Genomic DNA, 24,819 nt, shown 5'->3' with positions numbered 1-24,819 from the left:
AGGTCCTCGAAGGTGAACAGATTCAACTGGTGAGAATTTACATATTATTTATTTTTACTTAAATTTTGGGTTGGAATTTGTTTGAAAATCTTCTGGAGTTTTTGAAGGAAGTGGTTGGGAGAAGGAGCTAACGAGCTAACTGGGAACTGTAAGGGACTGATTAGTGAGTGGGACACAAAGGGGTATTTATGTTACCGATGGATTAGAAAGACATAAAAGCGGAGAAAGTTTCAGTATTATTTGAAGTAAAAGTATAAATTGTATCCTATAAATCTCTTTTTGTTTAACTGATGCATTGCCAGATAAAATTATTTTGGTGTTGTTAAGTATTTGACTCATATATTACTAAAACTGTTACTTCTACTGTCACCTCTGCTCCTTTAACTTAAGCCCAGTACTACTTATTGCTACTAGTACTACTGCAACTATTACTGCTATTACTACTGCTCCCTTTGTAGTTTTGGCTGTGCTCATGTTTTATTAGTTATTAACCTGTTCTTTGAAAATTTCTAAATATGTACTTTTTGTTTCTCACTACCTGCTCAAACCACTGCTCACCACATTTTTTTTTCTTGCAATGTTAATGTACTGGTGATCTTACTTAGTTACAAAATATCAACTTCATCACTACTGCTACTACTGGTGCTGGTTTGACTCAAGTTTAATTCTGATGTAGTCTTGGTTTAGTCCTGTTCTAGTACTGGTTTAATCCCGTTCTTGTCCTGTCCTAGTCCTGTTCTAGTCCTGGTTTGGTCCTTGTTTTAGTCCTGTTCTAGTCCTGTTCTAGTCCTGTTTTAGTCCTGTTTTAGTCCTGTTTTAGTCCTGTTCTAGTCCTGTTTTAGTCCTGTTTTAGTCCTGTTTTAGTCCTGTTTTAGTCCTGTTCTAGTCCTGTTTTAGTCCTGTTTTAGTCCTGTTCTAGTCCTGTTTTAGTCCTGTTTTAGTCCTGTTTTAGCCCTGTTTTAGCCCTGTTTTAGTCCTGTTCTAGTCCTGTTCTAGTCCTGTTCTAGTCCTGTTCTAGTCCTGTTCTAGTCCTGTTCTAGTCCTGTTTTAGTCCTGGTTTTGCTCTGGTCAGGTCCAGATTTAGTTCGTTTTATTTTGTTTGTGTGAATGCACCAAAGTCTTACTGAATACTTTCATAACATGTTTTGCCCTTAATACATTGAACCATTTCATCTGAACAAACCCTGAACGACTTCATATACACTCAATAGTTTAATATGTTGTTGTTGTTGTTGTTGTTGTTGTTGTTGTTGTCGTCGTCTTTGGTTTGTTTTAACGATCCACTCAGCCTCTGTATATGTGGCGTTTGATTTGGTGCATTTCTTACCTATCACCGCCTTCCCCAGTGATTAGATTAAAATGACTGACGAGCCAGTTGTGCTTCTGATAAGATAACATAAATAAACTAAATCTAAAACAGTATGATATTGTCTTAGTGCGAAATATATTTAAATGGAAATGAATAGTAGTGAACTGGGAATCGCGTCTTTAATCCTGATGGGATTAAAGTAGCAAATTCCATGGAATCTGTGGAATCTTTAGTAAAATCCAGGATTGCCACCAAAGACTAACGACTTAAGGAATGTGTTTGTGATTTTTAGCTTTAAATCGATCCATGGAGAGATAATGGGTGGTCTGTGGATGCTATTGGTCCAGTTTGATGCATTTATGCATCTATAAATGCATCTATAAATGTAAATTATTCTATATATTTACAACACTGGACACTGCTTAAACACATATAGACAAGGCTTTAGTATAATATAGGCAATAAAACAGGACTGAACCAGGACTTTAGCCCAGGCAAGACATGGACTAAAGTAGGATGTAAAAAGAAGTAATCCAGATTAAGCAAGGACTAAATGGGACTAAAGACTAAACCAGGCTAAACCACTGATTTTTAACCAGGTCTATAAAGTCTAAATCTGGATTCAACTTCATTTTAAGATGCAAAAAACCAGAACTGAAACAGAACTAAGCCGTGGTCGTTCATCACTTTGTTTTTTATATCACTTGGTGGTGGTGGTAAATGGGCTGTATCTGATATTCAAAAGATTGTCAGTTCAAATCTCTTATTCCACTTGTGAGTGTTTGATCGTTGACAGATAAGCCTTTGGCACAGGATGGCCACCATGTCTGTGTCAGTTTGACCCAGGGCAGCTGTGACTACATCTCAAAGTCGATGAAATTGAGTGAATACGATGTAATGCAGCTTTCAGTTTACAAAAAGTCATTATTATTTTATACGGTTTTACCTCAGTTTTCTCCATCAGTATGGTTTCCGTGGTTACCTTTACTTATGGTCTTATTTGCATTCAGCTATAAAATCGTTCTCTGGGGCAATACTCGAAATAAACCCATGTAAAAATTGTAAAATGAGCTTAAATGGGTTGAATGTCTGTGTAGTTTTGTCGGTGATATTCTTCGTCCGGGAGTGAGTTTAATAATGAGTCGTGAAGATAACAAACTCAGAGAGCGATAGCTTATCTATGACTACTGTGTGAACTCTGACTCCCAACCAACACAGGAATACAGCATTTACCCGTTATATTTCTTATAAAAGGATGTGCACTTAAAATTGTTGCGTTTAGATTAATGGTTTGAGGGGTTTTGAAGAAAAAGTTGACTGCTGGAGATTGTTTGGACATGTACTGAGGTTAGACCTGCCAGGTAGACCAAAGAGTGAACGAGGACAAGAGAGAGGGTCAGATGGAGCAGAAGATGAAGAAGAGAGGGTCAGATGGAGCAGAAGATGAAGAAGAGAGGGTCAGATGGAGCAGAAGATGAAGAAGAGAGGGTCAGATGGAGCAGAAGATGAAGAAGAGAGGGTCAGATGGAGCAGAAGATGAAGAAGAGAGGGTCAGATGGAGCAGAAGATGAAGAAGAGAGGGTCAGATGGAGCAGAAGATGAAGCAGAGAGGGTCAGATGGAGCAAAGGATGAAGAAGAGAGGGTCAGATGGAGCAAAGGATGAAGAAGAGAGGGTCAGATGGAGCAAAGGATGAAGAAGAGAGGGTCAGATGGATTGCAAGATGAAGAAGAGAAGGTCAGATGGATCGCAAGATGAAGAAGAGAGGGTCAGATGGATCAGAAGATGAAGAAGAGAGGGTCAGATGGATCAGAAGATGAAGAAGAGAAGGTCAGATAGATCACAAGATGAAGAAGAGAAGGTCTGATGGAGCAGAAGATGAGGAGAGAGATGGAGCAGAAGATGAAGAGTGGGTCAGATGAAGCAAAAGATGAAGAAGAGAAGGTCAGATGGATCGCAAGATGAAGAAGAGAGGGTTAGATGGAGCAGAGAATGAAGAGGAGGAGAGGAGCCTGATCTCGTCAAACCTCAGAAGCTAAGCAAGCCCGGGCCTGATTAGTACTTGGATGAGAGACCGCTTGGACATTTTACCCACATTGCCTGGTATGAATGTGGTATATGAGTGTTGTTGATCGAAAGGGCTGATGGCACAGATTGGCAAGATTGCTTGGTAGTAGTAGCAGTAGTAGTAGTAGTGGTAGTGGTAGTAGCAGTAGTAGTCATCAGTATTATTGCAGTTATGGAGCCTGGTTAAACTTTGGAGCATTGCCCTTAATTACTCTTGTTAAGTTCTCAATTAAAATCCAATTGGCTTGTCACTAAACTCTTACACAACGTCTAAAGGGCAGAGTGGGGGCAGCTCCGGTGGTTCTTCAGGAGCTGAGGGGAAGCGCAGACTCTCATAAAACAGATAAGATACGACTCAGAGGTGATGGTCAATGATTATGTTATCTTGTGTTTACGACGCACTAAAGCTCACACTCTCTAAAGATACTGTCCACGGCTGCCATGTCTCAGGCCTTTAGGAATCTTTCTTTCCTTTTTTTTTTTTTTTTTTTTTTTTGAGTATCATATTTTTATTTGCACCAGTTGGGAACTCAAATTTTAGCTGTAGGTCAGATTAATAAATATATGACTCATTAACAAAAATTCTGATGTTTCAGTTGTGATCTCATTTTTGCTCATGTTTTAAATCCAATCTGGTTCATTTGGATTTTAAGGTTTCCTGGGATCATTTTGCTTTAATGTAAATTTGACAGTGACAAAGAGTGGTCTTCACTTTTATTGTGTAGTATGAAGGTTGGCGGTTCGAATCCCGCTCTCGACATAAACATCATTTGTTGAGCAGCGAGATTCTCTGACCCATAGGTTGACGGTGTGATTCCAGCTCCCACAGATGAATGCTGTTGTTGTGTCCTTAGGCAAGACACTTAACCCACCTCCAGTATCTGTGTACACTGGTGTATGAATGTGTGTGTGAATGAGTGAGTGGTTCCTTGATGTAAAGAGCTTTGAGAGACTTGAAGATGGAAATGTGCTGTAAAAAAATGTGACCGTTGATCATATGATAATTTCTGTAATACAAACTTGCTTGTCTCCATGGAGATGTTATTGCTTTGCCTGGGATGTTCCACAGTGTGGGAATACATTTATCTTTATCTTGCATTTATTCAATTACAGGTCTATTTACTACTAAAAATACCTTAAAAAATGCTTGGTTACTTTGAGTGAGCTTGCCTACCCACAGATATGACTACTACATGAAGGCAAAGGCAAGGCAAGTTTATTTGTTTAGCACAATTCACACACAAAGTAATTCAAAGTGTTTTACAGAATAAGAAAGACATTAACATCACAATACAAACAAATCAAAGCATAAATAATCACAAATAATCATCATAAATTGAACATTAAAACAGAAGAGTGCAGAATAAAACCCTTTCAGTCACATGCACAGATAAACAGAACAGTTTTGAGCCTGGATTTAAACATTGTCAAAGTAGAGGCCTGTCTCACATTTTCAGGAAGACTGTTCCAAGTTTTAGCTGGGCACCAGCAGGAGCAGCAGTGTTCTGGATGTACTGCAGCTGTCTTAACACTGGTTTGGAGAGGCCAGTGAGCAGGACATTACAGTCATCTAACACAGTCTTACATAGTGGAGTTTTATGGTCATTGTTGATTGGAAAACAGAACAACATTCACCTATTGCAGTCTGACCTTTAGCTTTAATGAAAAAGTACAAAAAATACGACGCTGTTGGTAATACCCATCCCCATAGACAGTACACGCTGCCAACTTCTGCATTTTAAGAACTTCCTTCCAGTTTATTTCATTCGGACATTTCACAGTTTCCAAAGTGCTGTACATGTTGAAATGCAAAACAACAACATTAAAAAATTATCTTTTACTTCATTTAAAGTGGGAATAAACCCCCAACTCCACCAAAACCACTTTATAAATTGACCTGCTAAATTGGGCAGTGCCTGGAGGTAGAAGTTCAAAATTCACACAGTTCACAACATTTTACTGCTCAAATCTAATTTTAGAAGAGAAAAATAACCAAAGTTGTCCTACTAATTCAAAGAAAAAGTGCCTATGATAAATATTGACACCAAAAATATGAGGGGGAAGGAGGGGCGGAGTCTGGGGGTCTAAGGAACAGTGTGATTGGTCTAACAGGTCTCCATACTTCAGACTCCGCCCCTGGAGCCAGATGTTTGTAATCAGAAACATGTGATGTCACCAACTACTTCAATCAGCACAAAATTAGATTTAGGCTTTTTTGACCAGAAACCAAACAACAAATATACCTAGTTTGCAAGTTTAAAATGGGCAAAAAATGACTAAGAATCGTAGATATTGCTGCTAAAACACCATACACACAGGATTTAGTGTTTAGTTTTGCTTAAAGTAACAACGAAACCAGGTGAACTCAGATCTACACCCATGTACTTTCTGTGTGTTCTCCCCTCAGCTGCCCCTGTCCAACAGTCACTTGGACGTGTACACCGGTCCTGGGATGAAGGGCCCCGGGATCGCTATGACCAGCAACTCCTGCCCGGCCAACCTCACCATCAAACGAGAGCTGTCAGGTGCGGAAACCTTTCACGTCGGGAAATCCACTGTATTTTATCAAAAGACTGTTAGTAAAAGTAGTACTTTTTATGTATTTTTTAATATTGTCTGGGGTGAGGGAAGTTTTGGGCGTCCCCGCTTAGACTGCTACCCCCTTGACCCGACCTTGGATAAGTGGAAGAAAATGGATGGATATTTATAATGCAATATTGTGCAGTTTATTGTCTCAGGAAATATTTTCTGCTTGGGGAATTAGCTGCTTCTCTTCTGGTTTGTTCCTGTCAGAGTTAAAGCTATAACCTCAGAGTTAGTTAGCAGTAGATGGCTGATGCTCGGCCTGTCACGATAATGACTATATCGACTGGTTCAGTATATGTTAGACGGAACTGTTATTTTTAGGGTCCATATTTATGCCTTTATACTACTGGGGGGATTTCTTTTTATTTTGATGTTATATAATTATATATGAGCTGTAATTGAATCTATAACTTTTATGACTCATTATAGATATAAACAGGCTACTAAAGTGTTTTGTTTTGCTTTAGGCTTATTGTGTCAGTGGCATAAATTAGTTTCAATATTGTAGTATATCGTCTATAATTTCTTCAGCAAATTCTTCAAAATGTGTTATTATGACAGGCCGAGCTGGTGTGAAACTTGTCCCCCTTCACCTGGCCTTTGTTCAGAGTCACCTGTGCACTCTGGTCTTCTTCTGTCAGACCAAAGCTGGCACATTATCAAACAGCAGTAACATAGACAGCATCTAGTGGTGATATGTGAGAATACAATAGAGGGTGGGTCGATCAGTCTAATTACAAATGTTAGCTTTAATGGATAAGTGCAATAAACACAACCGAAATGATTTTATTTTAGTCATTTTTTTAGCTAAAAAGTTACATACTGTGGCCTTCAAGACCCAGTGGAGACAATATACTTAAAGTTGCTATTGTTAACTATTATTATTTACATTTTAGATTCAACTATGGAGCTCAACATTGACTGCCCCACAGTGCCAGAACTAACTTTCACATTCATTTTTATAATAGACATTATGAAAAAATAAAATAAATAAATGCATATTCAAAGTTTAAAAGCTTGTTTAGGGATAACCAACTCTGTGTGAACCAATGACCACAAGATCTTTCATTTTAATTTACATGAAACTGCAAAGTCATTCAAACATTCCACAGAATCTTGCATTTTAAACAGGCTTTTTGGACTTAAATGGATATTAGTTAGCACATAGCTGGTTAGCATCCGCAACCTCTTAATATTTGAATTTTTCGAAAAGTCTATGTAAAAAATGAATATAAAATGGACTTAGCAGGCGGTCAGTGTTGAGCTCCATGACTTAAATCCTCCTCCTTTCATTTCATATATGACACATGTGTTCACTCTTCCTCCTTCATACAAGCCCAAACCAACCTTCTCCATAAACCTTATCTCTCAAAACCCTATTATGAGCTGTCCAAATGATTATCCTAATCCTATCCCGCACGCTTCTCATTATGGGGTAAAGTGCTTGACTTGTGACTTGTTTGTTAATATCTTTTTGTTTTTGGAAAGACGCAGAAGCCCGAGCTCTGGCCAAAGAGAGACAGAAGAAAGACAACCACAATCTCAGTAAGTCACAGTTATTTTTACTTATCAAATTTTTGCTTTTACTAATTTGATTTAATGTAGGTTTGAATGTGTTTTTCGTGAAATTCAGTTTAAGGGAATTGTACATTGAATTATTATTATTATTATTATTATTATTATTATTATTATTATTATTATTATTATTATTATTATTATTATTATTATTATTATTATTATTATTATTATTATTATTATTATTATTGATAATAATAATAATAATAATAATAATAATAATAATAATAATAATAATAATATATATATTTTTTATTTTTTTATTTTTTAATGGCCATAGTAGAAATAGAAAAATTGTAATTTGGGGTTGACAAAGTGCTGGAAAAATATTATGTTTCCTTGTTACCATGTATACTTGTGAACTGTTAAATCTTTTTCAAATGGTTGGATTTTGGCGTTTTAAAAATACATTCCCAGCCAAGTTAAGGTATAAAAAGGCAGCTGAAGACATTTTGATTTGTTTTTTAATTATTTTTTTTCACAAAATCCCCGTTCTTCCCTCTTCTTCCACCATTTATTCATTATGTAATTATATCAAACTATTAGTCATGATTATCCGAGTTGTTTTTGCCCTACACGGAACAGGAACAGATCCACACAGAGGTCACATGAACACAATTTGTCCAAATGTAAGTTAATAAATACATCAAAGAGCCGGCTCCATAGGGCTGTGCAATGAATCATATTTTAATCAAATCAAGATCAAATAGTTGCAAATTATCAAGGATGAGCCTGGGGCCTTTTACATTTACATTTACAAGTTTACTGTCTGTAAAAGTTGTATTATTTTTAGTGTTTAATGATACTGACTTAAACTCTTGTCTTGTAACATTAATATTAAATTTATCAGTTTTTTATAAGAAAAAAATGACTAAATAGATAAAAACACATTTTTTGTTTGTTTTTCATATCACCCAGCTCTAAGCAATGCAATATGATTGAATTTTAAAGAATTTGAAGAAAAAATACTTACTGCTGGGTTTCAGACGACATCGCAACATTTTATCATATAGGCCAAAAAAATTTAACACAGATGAGGAGCAGCGCAACTGAATTTTTGTTAAAATGGGCGCCAGTAACTCAGTTGGTTGTTGGTTCATCATTGGTAGAGCGGTCAGATCCATTGACCCACAGGTTGGCGGTGCGATTCCAGCTCTCACAGATGAATGCTTTTGTTGTGTCCTTGCGCAAGACACTTAACCCACCTGACCCCCAGTGTCTGCGTACACTGGACTATGAATATGTGAATGATTGGGTGAGTGGTTCCTTGATGAAAAGTGCTTTGAGTGACTTGAAGGTGGGAAAACGCTTTATAAAAATGTGACCAGATTGTGTTGGAGTACGGTGACTTCTCTTGGGCATTGGTTCACAAACTTTTCACACCAAGTACCACCTAATAGCATATCTGGCTTTTTAGATCTAAACCAGAACTAAAACAGCCTTGTGTCAATTCAAAGTTGAGACTAAAACTAGTGTAAAACCAGACTAAACCATGGCTAAAGTAGTTCTAAAAGAGGATTAGCCATAGACTGTATATATAAATGGACATAGCTAACCTGCTAGCCACCGTGTTCTAAATAGGAAGTGAGCATGGACGAAAAACTGTCCCCCCACCACACAGATATAAGGCCACATATAATACCAAAAAAAGTCCTATGTGTGTTGAAAATCACATTCTGTTGTCTAAATAAAGAGTGTTTTTTAGTATCACCGTGGTATTTAAATCAGAATTAAGTATCTATTTCTTGGTATTGGAATTGAGTTTGAAATTTTAATATGGTCATGGTCACATTTTTATATAGCGCTTTTCCACCTTCAAGTACTTTACATCAAGGAATCACTCACACATTCTCACACCAGTGTACACAGACACTGGGGGTGAGGTTGGTTAAGTGTCTTACCCAAGGACACAACAACAGCATTCATCTGTGGGAGCTGGAATCGCACCGCCAACCTGTGGGTCAGTGGATCTGATCGCTCAACCAATGATGTTTATGTCGAGAGCCGGATTCGAACCGCTAACTTTCGGATCAGTGAACAAACACTCTGCTAAATGACACTTTACCAATATCGTGACAACACTGTTATGAAACCAAGTGAAAGAAGCAAAAGGCAGACTCTGAAACCGTATTAAAATCCCTTGTCCAAATGAACCCTGCACTGGTGTGATCCTCCGTAATGTTGTGAACAGCTCTTGTGTCTTTTTCGCTGACTGACAGAAACTGTGGGTGGATGTTTAACCTGAGTGTTTCTGCTGCTCTGGCACTCAGGCCTAATCACCTGCGACCGCACATAAAGCTTTATCACTTTTTAAAGACGCTTCAAGGAACATTGCACCATTTTGTAATCCATTATGGACATAGTACTTTTCAAAAACAGTCTACAGTCCATTTTGCTTTAAGGGCATAATAATAATCAGCCTGTGTGAGGTTGAAAACAATGTATAGAATTGTGTTTTTCTGGTAAATTTTGTGGGATTTGTGTTTTAAGGCAAGGCAGGTTTATTTGTATAGCATAATTTGTACACAAAGTAATTCAAAGTGCTTTACAGAATAAGAAAGAGAAAATAAATTAAAGTATTCCGTTAAAAGTGCACATTTTAAACACATGTAATAACAGGGGAAGTCTGGATTATGAACTGCTAAAGTAATGCAAAGAGGTTTAAACTACAGAATTATCCGGTTATATACGTAATATTTGTGTAACAGCAGTTCAAATTGTAATTTTGATTTGATTGCTATATTTTATCTATGTGCAAATATGCTAGAATAATGGGGAAAAAAATTGTAATAGTAAAATTCCACTTCAATTCTGTCTTATATCTATACCTGGACGACTGAGGGGTTACACAGATTAAAAAAAAGTTACAGAATGAACTTGTACCCATCTCCATGTTGTCCAGAGTACCTTGCTGAGGGAATAGCTAAACCTAGAGGAAAGCCCATTCAGACACAGGGAGAACATGCAAACTTTGAACAGAAAAACTCCTCTCAGCCGGGGAATTGAACTAGGAACCTTTTTGCTCTGAGGCATGAATGCTCACCGCTCCATCTTTGTGGCTTTACTTTGGCAATATTCCAATGATCTGATATTTCGCATTTAGTTCACAGTTGACACATTTTGTCGCTCTTGTAAATGTTTGTGTGTTGTCGCTTTTGTATGTGACACTTGGTTGCTATGACGACAAGTTCACGTGAATGTTCAATGTACTGTTGTTTTGCTCGTGTTTTGGCGTGGGTTACGGCCTACAGTAGCCCTTGTGTTCAGAAAATAAACAACCAGAAGAATTTTGGCATGTTTCCTTACACCAGAGCGTCACGATATTATTACACAGTTTGCATATGTTACTAATATCTTCTTCTTCTTCTTCTTCTTCTGTCTTGCAGTTGAGCGAAGGAGGAGATTCAACATAAACGACCGCATCAAGGAGCTGGGCACAATGATCCCCAAAACCAACGACCTGTAAGTCCCTGCTTCACTTCTACTGTTTATATACGAATGAATATGAACCCTAACCATAGACTGTATATATAAATGGACATCGCTAACCTGCTAGCCCCCGCGTTACAAACAGGAAGTGATCATGGGCACGCTTCCGGCTCTAATTCACTTTACATTAGAAAACTGTCACCCCTCTCTCTGTAACTGCTGCTGTCAGTCTCGTCGTTTAGATTTAGAGTCGAACACTATGAGCGACGTCACACTCACTCCGTCCACTTCTTTATGCAGTCTATGGCCCTCACCCAGTATGTTGACCTCTGAATGACCTTTCCGTTAATCATTTCCGTATGTTTGTGTGTACAGGGACGTGCGCTGGAACAAAGGCACGATCCTGCGGGCTTCGGTGGAGTACATAAAGAGAATGCAGAAGGATGTGCAGAGGACCCGAGAGGTGGAGAACAACTATAAACGCATGGAGATGGCCAATAAACAGCTGATGCTACGTATACAGGTCCATACACAGTCAAAACCACACTCCAGAAGATTCTCCATGGAGATAGATATGTTTAATGCCATGCTGTGGGAGATTATATCTAACAACCAGATCAAATAAGAGTCAGGTTTGTGGAGATGCAAGCTCGCTCACAGATAAAATTTTTCAGTGCAATAAACGAGAAACTTCTATAAATGTATTTTAGTCTATTTTATTGGCTAAAAGGTTACATGTTGTGTCTTTAAGCCGACGTAAAAGATCCATTCCAGCAGTCTGAACGTGGTTGTAGCTTCATCATGGTCATCAATGATATGTAACTTTTGCATTGGAGATCTAATTTATTTCAGAATTTACTAACAAGTCGAGAACATTTGACACAAACCATCCTACTTTATATAATATTTTAGCGCCAAAAAACTTTTCCCAAATTCTCCATCAAAAAGAACGGGATTTCCACTTAACCGGAAGTGCTACTACAAAGAAAGCGCGGTTTGCTTGTGTTTACTTGCGTTTACTTACGGAATAAGGTCAATATACTGCACCTTTTGTCTTCAGGAGTTGGAGATGCAGGCTCGCCTCCACGGCCTCCCTAGCTCCTCCCCTTCTGGCCTGAACCCGGCTGATCTCATGGCGTCCTTCATCAAACAAGAGACTAGCCCTGACGAGACCCTCTCACACCCCCAAGTACAGGGACACCACCCCCACCTACCCCACAACCAGCAGCAGCAGCAGCAGCAGGCTCACTATATGGGCTCGCACCTTCACAACCAGGCCCCGCACCACACCCAACCCCTCCACCACCAGCCCCTCCACCAGCAACAACCGCCCCCCATTCAGTACCCGGCCGTGGGGAGCTCCCAATATGACTATACCTCCACTTTGGACTTTGTTGATGGGATGGCTGGGTTCTCCGATGGCATGGGGGGATTAGGGGATATGACCGGAGTAGATGCCCAGGGAAGGAGGAGCGATCTGAGCTTCTTGATGATGGATGAGCCCCTCTCGCCCATGGGTGTAGATCCACTACTGTCTGCCATGTCTCCCGAAGCATCCGTGGATTCGAGCCGGAGGTCCAGCTTTAGTATCGAGGACGGGGATATAATGTAGAAGTCATATCAACATACGAAATTGTAATGAGCCATAGACCGGCCACTTTATTAGGTACACCTTGTAAATGCAGATATTGAAACTTGGCAGCAAAAATTTTGTAGAGTTCAGTTGGATTTTTGTATAGAGATTTTATGAAGAAATTACACATTATTGGGTACGAATTCAACACATTTTGTTACTGTTGACTTCTTCAATATAGCAGAACTATATTGGCCAACTTATGAAGTACAGCCTCTAAAACGTCATACCTTAAGAATAAATTGCATGGCTCCTTAAATTGGTCACATTTCTATTTTTTTCCTGTCTTGAATCTCTTGATTTTTAAACTAAACCAGGACTAAACCAGGACTACACTGTGACAAAACGAGTAACCAAAATTAAAGGCTGAAGAAGTGCTGAAATGCTATTGGTTAATTAGCCTATAGCATTAGCCTGTAGCATTAGCCTATAGCATTAGCCTGTAGCATTAGCCTGTAGCGTTGAAAAGCAATGATCATTTGTGGCTAATAATGATACCAGCCAGTTTACTACAGTTAAGATAGTTTTTGTTTCACAGAAATTCACTTTTCCATCTGGGCAATTTCTAACTCATTTTATATATAATTTTCTACATCTTTCTATTTATATATTTGTTGTTTTTCAAATTGGTTTATGTTGGTTTATATAATTGCATGTATTAATATATTATTCCTTGCCCTTGAAATTTAAAAAGAAACAATCCCAGAGACAATCCATCGTTAGAAAATATAGTCAAACAATGGTGTAATCTGGAGGATATTTACTGTCTTAGACCTGTTTTAAACCTGTTTTAGTCTTGGAATAGTCTTTGTTTAGTCCTGGTTTAGTCCTAGTTTAGCCCAAATTATGACTTTTTTTCACCCAATCCTCTTTTGTTCAGATGTTTATCTTTTTGATTTCTGTCAGACATACAATTTGTGTCTATTTACTTGTGTGGTTATTCCCTACTATTTACATGATCACTTCTGCAATACCCTTGTCATGCTTAAGGTGGCGCTAAACCCAACCAAATAATAATAAGGGACACAATCAGTTTCTTAACACAGACACAAAGACGTGAGTATTGTCCTCTTGGAGTTATTCCTCAGACCTTAAATTATGTATCGATTGATGGCAGATGGACTTATCACGGTGCTGCATGAGCAATTTAGCTTTTAAGGTGAAAAAAGACACACAAAATGGCCGCCCTCACTCTCTCCACACATTTACAACTTTAATTATGTTATTGTTCACAATTGCACCGTTTATTGAAGAAAGTTATCGCTCTTATCTCGGGTTTATCTCGAGTTTTACACTTTGAGACTGGCCACTGCTCCCTCAGTGAATCGTAAAGGTGTAAAAAGGTGTCACAATACTCAGGTACTCTCATGCAAAGTAACTACACACTTTATTACATACAATGGAAATAGTAAATGCACATAGATAAATCCGGTAATCCAGTTTTTTTATCGTAAGCCTCAATTGGACGTTGCATGACCATTTTATTATGTAAGGAGATATTTACTGACATAATTTGACATGAAGACAGTTTGTTTAGTCCTGGTTTAGATCTGGTGTAGTCCTATAAGTCTTGTTTTAGTCCTGGTTTAGTCCTGGTTTAGTCCTTGTTTAGCGCCAAGAATCATTTGCTCATTTCATTGTATTAATAGGTATAGAACAAAGGCGCCCAAACCTTTTTTTTTTTATCGAGGGCCACATCTCAAAACTTCGAAGCAGAGGGCCACAAACCGATGATCAGTGCAGTGCGGTGCTTTATACACAGCTTTGGCAGAGCCGCTGTGTATTAATAAGGCTTAAAACACTTTAATTTTAGGTCTGTATCACAATGTAATGTGATGTTTGAGGATAAAGTGGTAGAAATAGTTTAATTTGCGGTTAAAAGTGCTGCTTATGATGAACTGGGCCTTTTCAGCAGGAGGCCTGAGGGCCAATAAAAACTGGTCTGAGGGCCGCATTTAGCCCCCGGGCCATAGTTTGAACACCCCTGGCATAGAGGTATAGTTTATTTGTTATTTCTATTGCTAGTATATCTACCACTACTCTAAAAATATACTGTATTTATATATATATTCTTGAGGCCCCAGTGAATGATGGTTGTGGGTTCAAATCCCGGTTTATCAGCAGTTTGTGAAATGCTCAGACTGGTCCACGCTCTGTTCAAAGGCCCTTAAAAATCCTCTTTTTTCTCCATCTGATGCAAGGGGCTAAACCAAGGACTAAACCAGAACTTTCTCCTCTACTCATGCTCAAGAGTTATTTAGGACTTACTCAGGACTAGCCTAGAACTCAACCAGGACTAGACTGGGACTAAACCAGGACTTAAATCTCCATTCTTGCTTCGAAACAGCATCAGGTTTTCATCAATACATTTTTGCCATACGACTGGTTGATAAACAACTGGGCAGACAGTAGCTCTTGGTAGTTGGAGTGTGCGTCCTCTGATCTGAAGGTTGTCGGTGGTTCGAATCCCACTCCCACAGGTGAATACTGTTGTTGTGTCATTGGGCAAGACACTTAACCCTCCTCAGCCCCCCCAATGTCTGCGTACACTGGTGTATGAGCGTGTGTGTGTGAAGGGACGAGTGTAAAAGCACGATATGTGTTACTATTTACAGTTTAGATATTTGCCATTAAAATAAACAGGTGTACATAATAATCAGGCCTGTATTTAATCCACTTTTTTTTTTTTCTTCTGCCTGGATTTTTCAGTTTGTCGGTAAGATTTTGAGTCTCACAATGTTATCACAACATGCATGCTCTTCACACTCCACACTTCTGAAAAACGAAATAATTTTTTTTCACTTTATCAAATTCTCTCTGTTTCTGCTGTAGAAATTTTGACAGAAGTTTGAATCAGTTCTACATATTTAAATTTCAGATTTTTTGATCCTCTGAAGTGTTTTTCTCTATCATGACTCGTACTGTCTCGCTCCCAAAGCACTGGAAACGCTATTATTATTTTGACTTTGTATATTGAAGATTTATTTCAGAATTATCCTATGCCACAAAGCCACTTAAATGTATTTTATGTGTATTTTTGTTGTTTTTAGTTGTGTTTTTCATATTATTCAAAGCATTGCCTTTCTCGTTATGACATGGGAAGAGAGAGGAACCATTTTGAAGTTCCTAAATTTCAGATTGAAGAGAAATAATGATGAAATTGTACAGTTTGACCTGATTGATAAATATATAAATTTGATGAATGTAAAAGTGTGTTATATTTGGATTTTGGACAGTGCCTTGGACATTAAACTGTATCTCATGTAATGTACTGCCAACACTCCACTGTGCCAGCAGGGGGCGCCTCGAAACCACAGGGAAAAACAACAGATTATACTGAATATAAAAGGTTTTTACCAGAATCCACACAGCGGTCTCTGGAGTTTTTATTATTCAGCTTGTACTTTTTTGTCTTGCATAGTCAGTCGGTATTTAAATGCAGAGAAAGAAACATTTTGACAATATATTTCTCAAGTGTAAGGATAAGTCAATAAGGTTAAAGCCAACAGTGGACCCAAGTAGGCAGGGCAAGTTTAGTCAGCAGTGTTCTGGATGTACTGCAGCTGCGATACTGCTCGACTGATCCAAGAAATCTTCCAAAAAAGTGTCCACATTATGTTTATAAGTCATATTCACCATAGGTATTAAATTAGCGTGATTATTTTTAAGGTTTTATTCATATATGCAGCAAATACTCAAAGGTTTGTGTGAAAAATATTTAATGAAAGCCTAGTATTTTTTTAATTATCAATGCTCAAGCTATCATTTATAGATTTGTTAAGAAAATATAAAATACATTGGGGTAAGATTAGAAATGTATGTAATGCGCTTTTACACAGAGTCTCCACCAGGGGTCAGCAGAGGTCCACACAAACTCATGGCTCCTTTAGATTTGTGACACAGGACTCGGGTCAAATACATCTTTTCCATAAAAATCATGATGTATTATTCATTTAAATAGCATCCGGGTTAAAATGACCAAGTACAAAGTAAGTAACATTACTACTACTACTACTACTACTACTACTACAATACTATCCTAATGCTACTGCTCCTCTAACTACTACTAGGCCTACTACTTATATGACTACTACAGCTATTATCACAACATGCTACTACTGCCACTTCTACTATTGCTCCTACTATTACTACCACTATTACTGCTACTACTACTACTACTACTACTACTATTACTACTACTACTACTACTACTACTACTACTACTACTATAAATGTTACTTGGTTCGAGGTGAAGATGTATTGTTTTATCAGTATGTGTATTTGCGTGTAAATGTGCCTGGTCACTCCATTCCCCACAGCTTTGATCAGCTTTGTCGCCATAGAAACACTTCAAACACAATAACTATCACATTACATTTTAATGCCGTGCTGAGGAACATTTCAGGCAAAGCAATAACACCGACACACATTATAGCGCGTCTTTAAACTATATAAACGCAGCTATCCTTTACTTTGATGGAGTCTTTCCAAGCCTTCCTTCTCTTCCTTCTTCTCTTCCTCTCTCTTTCCCTCCCTCCCTCTCTCCCTCCATACATTCAAAATCACAATATCTCTATATTTGTACTTCTTCCCAACTCTTTGCAAGACAATTTTGACTTTCAGCCTCTCTCAAAACAAACCATCTACCTCCACATAATCTCGATCCATCTCTCCTCTCTTTTTTCCCTCCTCTTCTTCTATCTTGCCATCTCTCTCACACTCTCTCCCCTCTTCTTCCCTCCCTCTCTCCTCTATAGCCCGTAGTAGAAAGTAGCCATAGCGAGCCCATTGTGCGTTCTTTATGCTGCTAATGGACTCCAGGCTGAACCCAGGGCTAATAAATCTACTCTGAGGAGCAGTGGGTCTCGAGGAAGAATGAGACTGAACTGGACGAGAAAGACGAGGAGGAATGTGTCGATGCAATACACCTTTTTTATTACTATATAAACTCATAGGCTTTAGCTTATAGAGATTCTATCAAAAACACTGATAAAAACAAATATACAGGTAACACAATACACAGGCAAAGAACAATAACAACAAGATATCCTGTCTAGCTAGTATTAGCTAGTATTGCCAGGGAGGAGAGGTGGAGGGGGTGAGAGGAAGAACTTGGATCAGTTGGATGTACAGCGGGAATTTAACTGCTGCTATTAGTACTATAATACCACTATAGATATTACCTCATTCAGTTCTATTACAACTGACACTACAACTACTACTACTACTACTAAAAACAGCTTTAGTACTCTACTCTACTGCTCTACTACTCTACTACTCTACTACTCTACTACTCGTCTCACCTGCTATTTCCACCACTGCAAAAAATACTCTACCATTACAACTACTATGTCCTCCTGCAACTGCTGCTACTACTACTACTACTACTACTACTACTACTACTACTACTACTACTACTACTACTACTACTACTACTACTACTACTACTACTACTACTACTACTACTACTATAAAGGATACTACTACTGCTATCCTAACTACAACATGCTACTACTGCCACTTCTACTATTGCTCCTAGTAGGCTACTACTACTTACTACTTCTACTATATATGATGCTGCTACTACTACCCTCATGTTGCTGCTCCTCCAACTACTACTACTACTACTACAGCTATTACTATAACATGTTACTACTGCCACTTCTACTATTGCTCCTTCAAGGCTACTACTACTACTTTTAATATATGGTACTACTACTATTCTAATGCTACTGTTCCTTCAAGCACTACTACGACTACTACAGCTATTATTACAAGATGTTGCTACTTACACCTCTACTATTACTACTATTAGTTACTATTCTACTACTACTACAACAACTACTACTCTTACAGCTATTACTACAACATGTTACTATTGCCACTTCTACTATTGCTCCTTCTAGGCTACTACTGCTATTTTTTCTATATATGGTACTACAACTAATACTACTACTACTATCCTAATGCCACTGCTCCTCAAACTACTACTACTACTACTACTACTACTACTACTACTACTACTACTACTACTACTACTACTACTACTACTACTACTACTATAGCTATTACTACAACATGTTACTACTGCCACTTCTACTATTGTGCTTACTAAGCTCTAACTACTACTACTGTAAATGTTACTACTAATGCTACTCCTCCTCCTTCCTTCTCCCTCTTCGTCTCCCTCTCCTCGCTCTCCTCTCCTCCTACTCCTCCCTCTTCTCCCTCTCCTTTGCCCTCTTCTCCCTCTCCTTTGCCCTCTTCTCCCTCTCCTCACTCCCTCTTCTCCTCCCTTCTCTCCTCCCTCCTGTCCCTCTCCCCCCTCCTCCCTCTCCTCCCCCCTTCCTCCTCTCCTCTCCTCTCCTCTCCTCTCCGCTCCTCCCCTCTCCTCTCTGCTTCCCTCCTCCCCTCTCCTCCCTCTCCCCCCTCCTCTTCTCTCCTCCCCTCTCCTCTCTTCCCTCTCCTCCCTCCTCTCCTCCCTCTTCCCCCTCCTCTCATCCCCTCTCCTCTCCACTCCTCTCCTCCCTCTCCCCCCTCCTCTCCTCTCCTCCCTCCTCTCCTCTCTTCCCTCTTCCTCCCTCCCCTCCTCTCCTCCCCTCCCCTCCTCTCCTCCTCCCTCCCTCCTCTCTTCCGTCCGTCCCCAGGGAGCCGTGCGTCACTGGTCCCGGGCGCAGAGAGGTGAGAGGGGGCTGATTGAGCTAATTTAGCCCCTGGATGTGAGAGCATCAGAGGCCTCACCCTTCGCTAATAGACAGACATCAAAATGGAGATGAGACTCGCGCCATAAAAAGCGACGACGGATTTATGTTAGCCGATGGAAGCTAACTTTATGTACAGGAGTGACATTGTGAAGTTGCTAAAGCTTTATGCGTGTTCCCCTGAATTAAAAAAACTCAGATATTACTTATTGATCGATTCTCATCCATTAATGTCCCGTCAATCATGGTGTTCTTTATGTTCTCTGGACTCGAACCAAAATATACTGTCTGCACTTTTCATAGCGTTTGACCTCATGGCTGGCGATCAAAAACGCGCTAATAAGGGTGACACAACATCGATTTTTCCAGCGATATTTCAAGTCGCAGGAAAAGTTGGTCTGGTCCCAAAGTTTTTCGCTGATACTGATCTAATGCTCATTCGTTATAGTCCGAGAGGGAAGTGACAAAGTTATGAGCGATTAATTCTCGGAGAAAGTTGGCCCAAAGAAAGCAACATGAAGGAACTTTTCTCCTTTATAAAGATACAGGTAAATGAGAAGATGTGGAGACTCAAAAGACTTGTGGTTCAGGGGCGTCAGGGACAACGGCGTGTGGGGTTTTCAAACAAACAAAAACACACACAAAACATGCATCTTTAGGCTGAGTTATTCTCTCGAACAGAAAACACTCAGTTCCACCTTGTGATGTCATCAAGTGGTGATACAGGAAGAAGTGCTCCACCATCTGTTTCTCTCCATGGAGATTAGTTAAAGTTAAATGCCAAACTGTGGAACATTCCTGACAAAATAACGGACATTAAACCAGGACTAAACCAGGACTAAACCAGGACTAAACCAGGACTAAACTAGGACTAAACCAGGACTAAACCAGGACTCAACCAGGACTCAACCATGACAAGACTAAACGAGTATTAAACCAAAACTAAATCCTAGACTAAAACCAAGACTAAAACAAGACCAAACTAGGACTAAACAGGACTAAACCAAGACCAAACAAGACTAAATCCTAGACTAAAACCAAAACTAACCCAAGACCAAAACCAGGGCTAGACCAAAATTATATCGGAAAAACACTAGATCTTCTTTAAGACTACACCAAGATGGATAAAACTCATTTAAACTGGGGACTAACACTGGAAGTAATCCTGAAGTGAACCAGGTCTAAACCAAGTCTTAATTTGAACTAAACCAGAGCCTTGCACCTGTCGCTGGGCCTGTCCCACACGTTGAGAAGCGTCACCTGTCCCTGCTGTGTTTTATGGAGGTTACAATAGCAGTAGACAGGTGCACGGGACTCATAATGAGCCCGAGGACAAAAGTTAATTTGGTAAAAGCTCAGATTCAAATTACCTAAATAAATCTCCTCTACTGTTTTAATATTGGAAATGAGGACCCTCCAAATGTCTCCCAAAGAGAGGAAGGAGACACGAGTGCAGTTCACTGACCGGACACCAGGGGGAGAGAGTGCTCTGTAGTTTGGGACTATATAAAGGTCAAATAATGTTTTTAGTATATGCTTCAAGTCAGGTTTGAAATATATTTAGCATTGTTGTTCAAATTCTGTACTAATAGTAGTCGTAGTAGTAGTAATAGTAGTAGTAGTAGTAGTAGTAGTAGTGAATACATTTATTTCATATTTCATTTTTTCTAATTATCTTCAAAATCTCTTATGTTTGGCTCATTAGACGAAACCCATTATATAACGTTTAGAAAAGTCATTGTAATTATAAACTTATGACCCTTAACGCAGTTTGAGCATTAGCAGCTCAATCCCGTAATGACACATATATGTATATACACAGTTAGTACTACATATATATGGAGAAGTACATAAGGAATACAGCTCGATTTAACAGAATATTTTTAATTTTTACTTTTTTGTTATTTATAATGTTTGTGCGGTGATGTTTTAGAGGGACCTTAATTTAATGTTTTTTTCCATGGTGGAAGTAAAAATAAAAGTGTCACATAAAAAAATCAACTTAAGTAAAAGTATTAAATTTAAAAATGTACGTCAAGAGTAAAAAGTAAGTATTTCACATAGATTTTCAGGTCTTATTCAAATGTAGTGTTTTTGATACAGATTTGAAAAGAAACAGAAACAACTGAATCAGTTTTATTTAGCTGTTTTTATTTGTTTTTTTTGTTTTTTTTTTGCTCAAAATACAACGTTTTAAAAATAAATCTCAGTCTTTTCAGTAAGTCTCAGACAATATTAAAAAATACTTTTACTTGTCAGTCCTGTTTAAAAATGTAGTGGAGTAGAAAGTACAGATACTGCTCTCAAATGTAGTGGAGTAAAAGTAAGAAGTATCCACGCAGTACTTTAATACTTTTACTTGGTTCCATTCCACTGCTGTATATTTTTGATACCCCTGATTATTAAAATGTGCTTTTATTTGGCTGTAGTTTCTAAACTGCTCAACAGATTAAATATTGACACACACGTATTGAATCGTGAATGACGAATAATGAAGGAACAATATAGACCTCATTGAGCTCGCAGCATTTTACAAAAGAAGTGTGTTTTACATGTGTTTGTCTTCTGTCAAAGCTAAAATCTTCAGCCTAAAACACACAGATAAATCCATGTTTATGAATAGACTAATATTATGGACTTTCTCAGGATTTTTCTGCTAATATCATCACATTCACAACATTCATTTGGAGACTCAAAACCTGTCCTCAAGTCTATGTATTTAACCTCAGAAAAATGTGTTGAAAGTGAGAGTAGGAGAGCGTTTATCTTTCAAAATTATGTAGAATCGCAATAAAACGTCACTTTAAAATCACTGTTATGACGCCAAATGTGTTGTTTTTTTGCACATGAAGCTCTCACTTTTGTTCCCTGCTTTGCTTCTGTTCTGATTCTTGTGTTGGTTCAGTTTTAATCAGACTAAAAACGCATACAAATAAGAAAAAAAAAAAAGATTCGGCTCTTTTCAAAACTGAGATCCGGTTCCAGCCGATCACGTCAAGGAATCGTTTAAAAGAGCCGTCTCGTTCACGAAAGTCACATCACGTAACCCGACGCTATACTTTACAAAGAAAACTATTTATAAGCACCATGTTTTATGCATCGCCGTCCTCCCCGGAGCTTTTAAATGATCATTATTAAGATAAATACGCCCCATATTTCTTCCTGAAGGTGAATATTTTCCTGACGTTTTGATAAATTTGACCTGATTTTTCTTCAAATTTGTCACACGGACGGAGCGATGGGCAGAGAGATGGGGCAAAGTAACGGGCAGAGGCGTTGTCCTTGATGGAGCTAAAAGACAAGCCTGCGCCGCTAAAGCTAATCTAACCAACGTGTGTGTGTGTGTGTTTTAAAGGTTTGTTAGACTTGTATCTGGCAACACATTCATCCACTCATCCACTCATGACCCATATTTTTTCCTGAAGGTGAATATTTTCTTGACATTTTGATCAATTTGACCTGATTTCTTTTTTAATTTGTCACACGGACGGGGCAAAGAGAGGGGCAAAGAGAGGGCCAGAGAGAGGGGCAGAGAGAGGGACAGAGAGATGTGCAGGAGACGGGGGAAAGATAGGTAGAAAGATGGAGCAGAGAGAGGGGCAAAGAGAGGGACAGAGAGAAGAGACAGAGAGAGGGGTAGAGAAATGGGCAGGGAAATGGGTAGAGAGATGGGACAGAGAGATGGGGCAGAGAGATGGAGCAGAGAGATGGAGCAGAGAGATGGGGCAGAGAGATGGAGCAGAGAGATGGAGCAGAGAAAGGGATAGAGAGATGGTTAGAGAGATGGAGCAGAGAGATGGGGCAGAGAAAGGGATAGAGAGATGGTTAGAGAGATGGGGCAGAGAGATGGGTAGAGAGATGAGTAGAGAGATGGAGCAGAGAGAAGGAGCAGAGAGAGGGACAGAGAGATGGAGTAGAGAGATGGAGCGGAGAGAGGGACAGAGAGATGAGCGAAGAGATGAGGCAGCGCTGTTGTCCTTAATGGAGCTAAAAAACAAGCCAGGGCACTAAAGTGTGTGTGTGTGTGTGTGTGTGTGTGTGTGTGTGTGTAAAAGGCTGTTTGTTAGACTTGTATCTGGCAACCCATTCATCCACTCATCCACTCATCCATTCATCCACTCATCCACTCATCCACTCATCCATTCATCCACTCATCCACTCATCCATTCATCCATTCATCCATTCACTGTAAATCCAGACTTTGGTAAATGGTGAGGAATTATAGAAAGGTTTGTCCACAGTAAAGACATATGTAAACTGGTGCAAACAGTCGGGGCTTCAAGTCGACACAATAATTTGTAGTAAATGAGAGAGAATAAACATGTAAAAATAACAACAAAAAATACATATATTCCACTTTTCTTTTTTTTTTTTTTTGTAAGATTTAAGTGTGTACGGAAGGTTCACAGTTTAAGTCAAGTTGATTTCTATAAAACATTTAAAACATACGTAAACATACAAATGTGACAGACAGAGGGCGCTGTTCCATAGTAGAGTATAGGGCTGCAGTAACAGATAAACAGGACCCATGGAGCGCACACATTTAAACACAACTATGAGTAATATTTATCATAGTTTTGCATCAGTCCAGTGGCAGAAAAATAGTCGAGAGGAAAAAGTTGTAAATTACAGGAAGCAAAGCCAAGTCCTAAAAAGAAATCCGTCTCCCTCATTCTCACCAACGCACAAAACCCCAGTCCCCCCAGATCCCACTTTTTACAGTCCTAATCCAAACGAGTCAAACTACCCTTATTTTGAGCTCATTCTATCGTTCAAAATCGAAAATCAGTGTATAGAGAAGAATTTAAGTTCAAGAACATTTCGAACTTTATATCCTGTAATGTTTGACCCAGCAATTCTTTATTATCTTCCTTAAATCTCTCTCTCTCTCTTCCTTTCCTCTCCTCTGTCTTATCCTTACTTTACGTCTCTGCTCCTCTTCTCCACCTGATGCAGTTTGTAGTTTGGGATTTAAAGTTTCTGTTTGTGAAAATGTGCCTTCTTCAATCCTCCTTAACTCCCCGTAGCCTCTTCTTTCTCTCTTCCCTCTCCTCCCTCGCTACCTGTCCCGTGCTAATCCACCCACCCTGTCCCCACCCTTTCTTTCCCCTTCTCCTTTATCATCCTCTCTCGCTACCTCCCTCCCCCCTCGCTTGCTCTCCTCCTCTCTCTCCCTCTCTTTCCTCCCTTCTTTCTCTCTCTCCCTCCAACTAACCCACCCTCTCCCCACCCTCTGTTTTACTCTCGCTAGTCATCCTCCCCCACTCTCATCTGCTTCTCTCTGTCTCTGTCTCCTTCTCTCTCTCCCTCTCTCATCCTTTCCTGCCCCTCTCCCCCTTCTCCTTTCTCTCTACCTCCATCGCTCCCTCTTCTTTTTCCAACCTTCTTTTATACCCTCTCTTCCTCTCCCCATCACTGTCCTCCTCCTCTCTCTCTGTTCTCTCCCGTCTTCTTTTTTCAACCATCTTCTCTCCTCTCTCATCCATCTCCTCTTTCTTCCCACCTCCTTCTCTCCCTCTC

At 39.2% G+C, this 24,819-nt stretch overlaps 1 protein-coding gene across 4 annotated transcripts in view; it reads left to right on the top strand.

The window, feature by feature from the left end:
* tfeb (transcription factor EB) overlaps positions 1 to 12,598 on the top strand; it is a 39,567-nt gene extending 26,969 nt beyond the window's left edge. For all 4 annotated transcript variants that reach the window (XM_033967028.2, XM_055222187.1, XM_055222186.1 and 1 more), the window contains 5 exons: positions 5,783 to 5,900; positions 7,450 to 7,506; positions 10,923 to 10,998; positions 11,341 to 11,488; positions 12,026 to 12,598. In XM_033967028.2, the coding sequence (XP_033822919.1) occupies positions 5,783 to 5,900; positions 7,450 to 7,506; positions 10,923 to 10,998; positions 11,341 to 11,488; positions 12,026 to 12,577 (951 nt within the window). In that variant the 3' untranslated portion in view covers positions 12,578 to 12,598. The remainder of the gene's footprint in view (positions 1 to 5,782; positions 5,901 to 7,449; positions 7,507 to 10,922; positions 10,999 to 11,340; positions 11,489 to 12,025) is intronic.
* Positions 12,599 to 24,819: the final 12,221 nt, after the last annotated feature.

This window comes from Periophthalmus magnuspinnatus, chromosome 5, assembly GCF_009829125.3.
Source record: "Periophthalmus magnuspinnatus isolate fPerMag1 chromosome 5, fPerMag1.2.pri, whole genome shotgun sequence".
In the NCBI taxonomy this organism is placed as follows: Eukaryota; Metazoa; Chordata; class Actinopteri; order Gobiiformes; family Gobiidae; genus Periophthalmus; species Periophthalmus magnuspinnatus.
The sequence above is the reverse complement of the archived record's forward strand: the minus strand, read 5'-3'. Positions and strand labels throughout refer to the sequence as shown.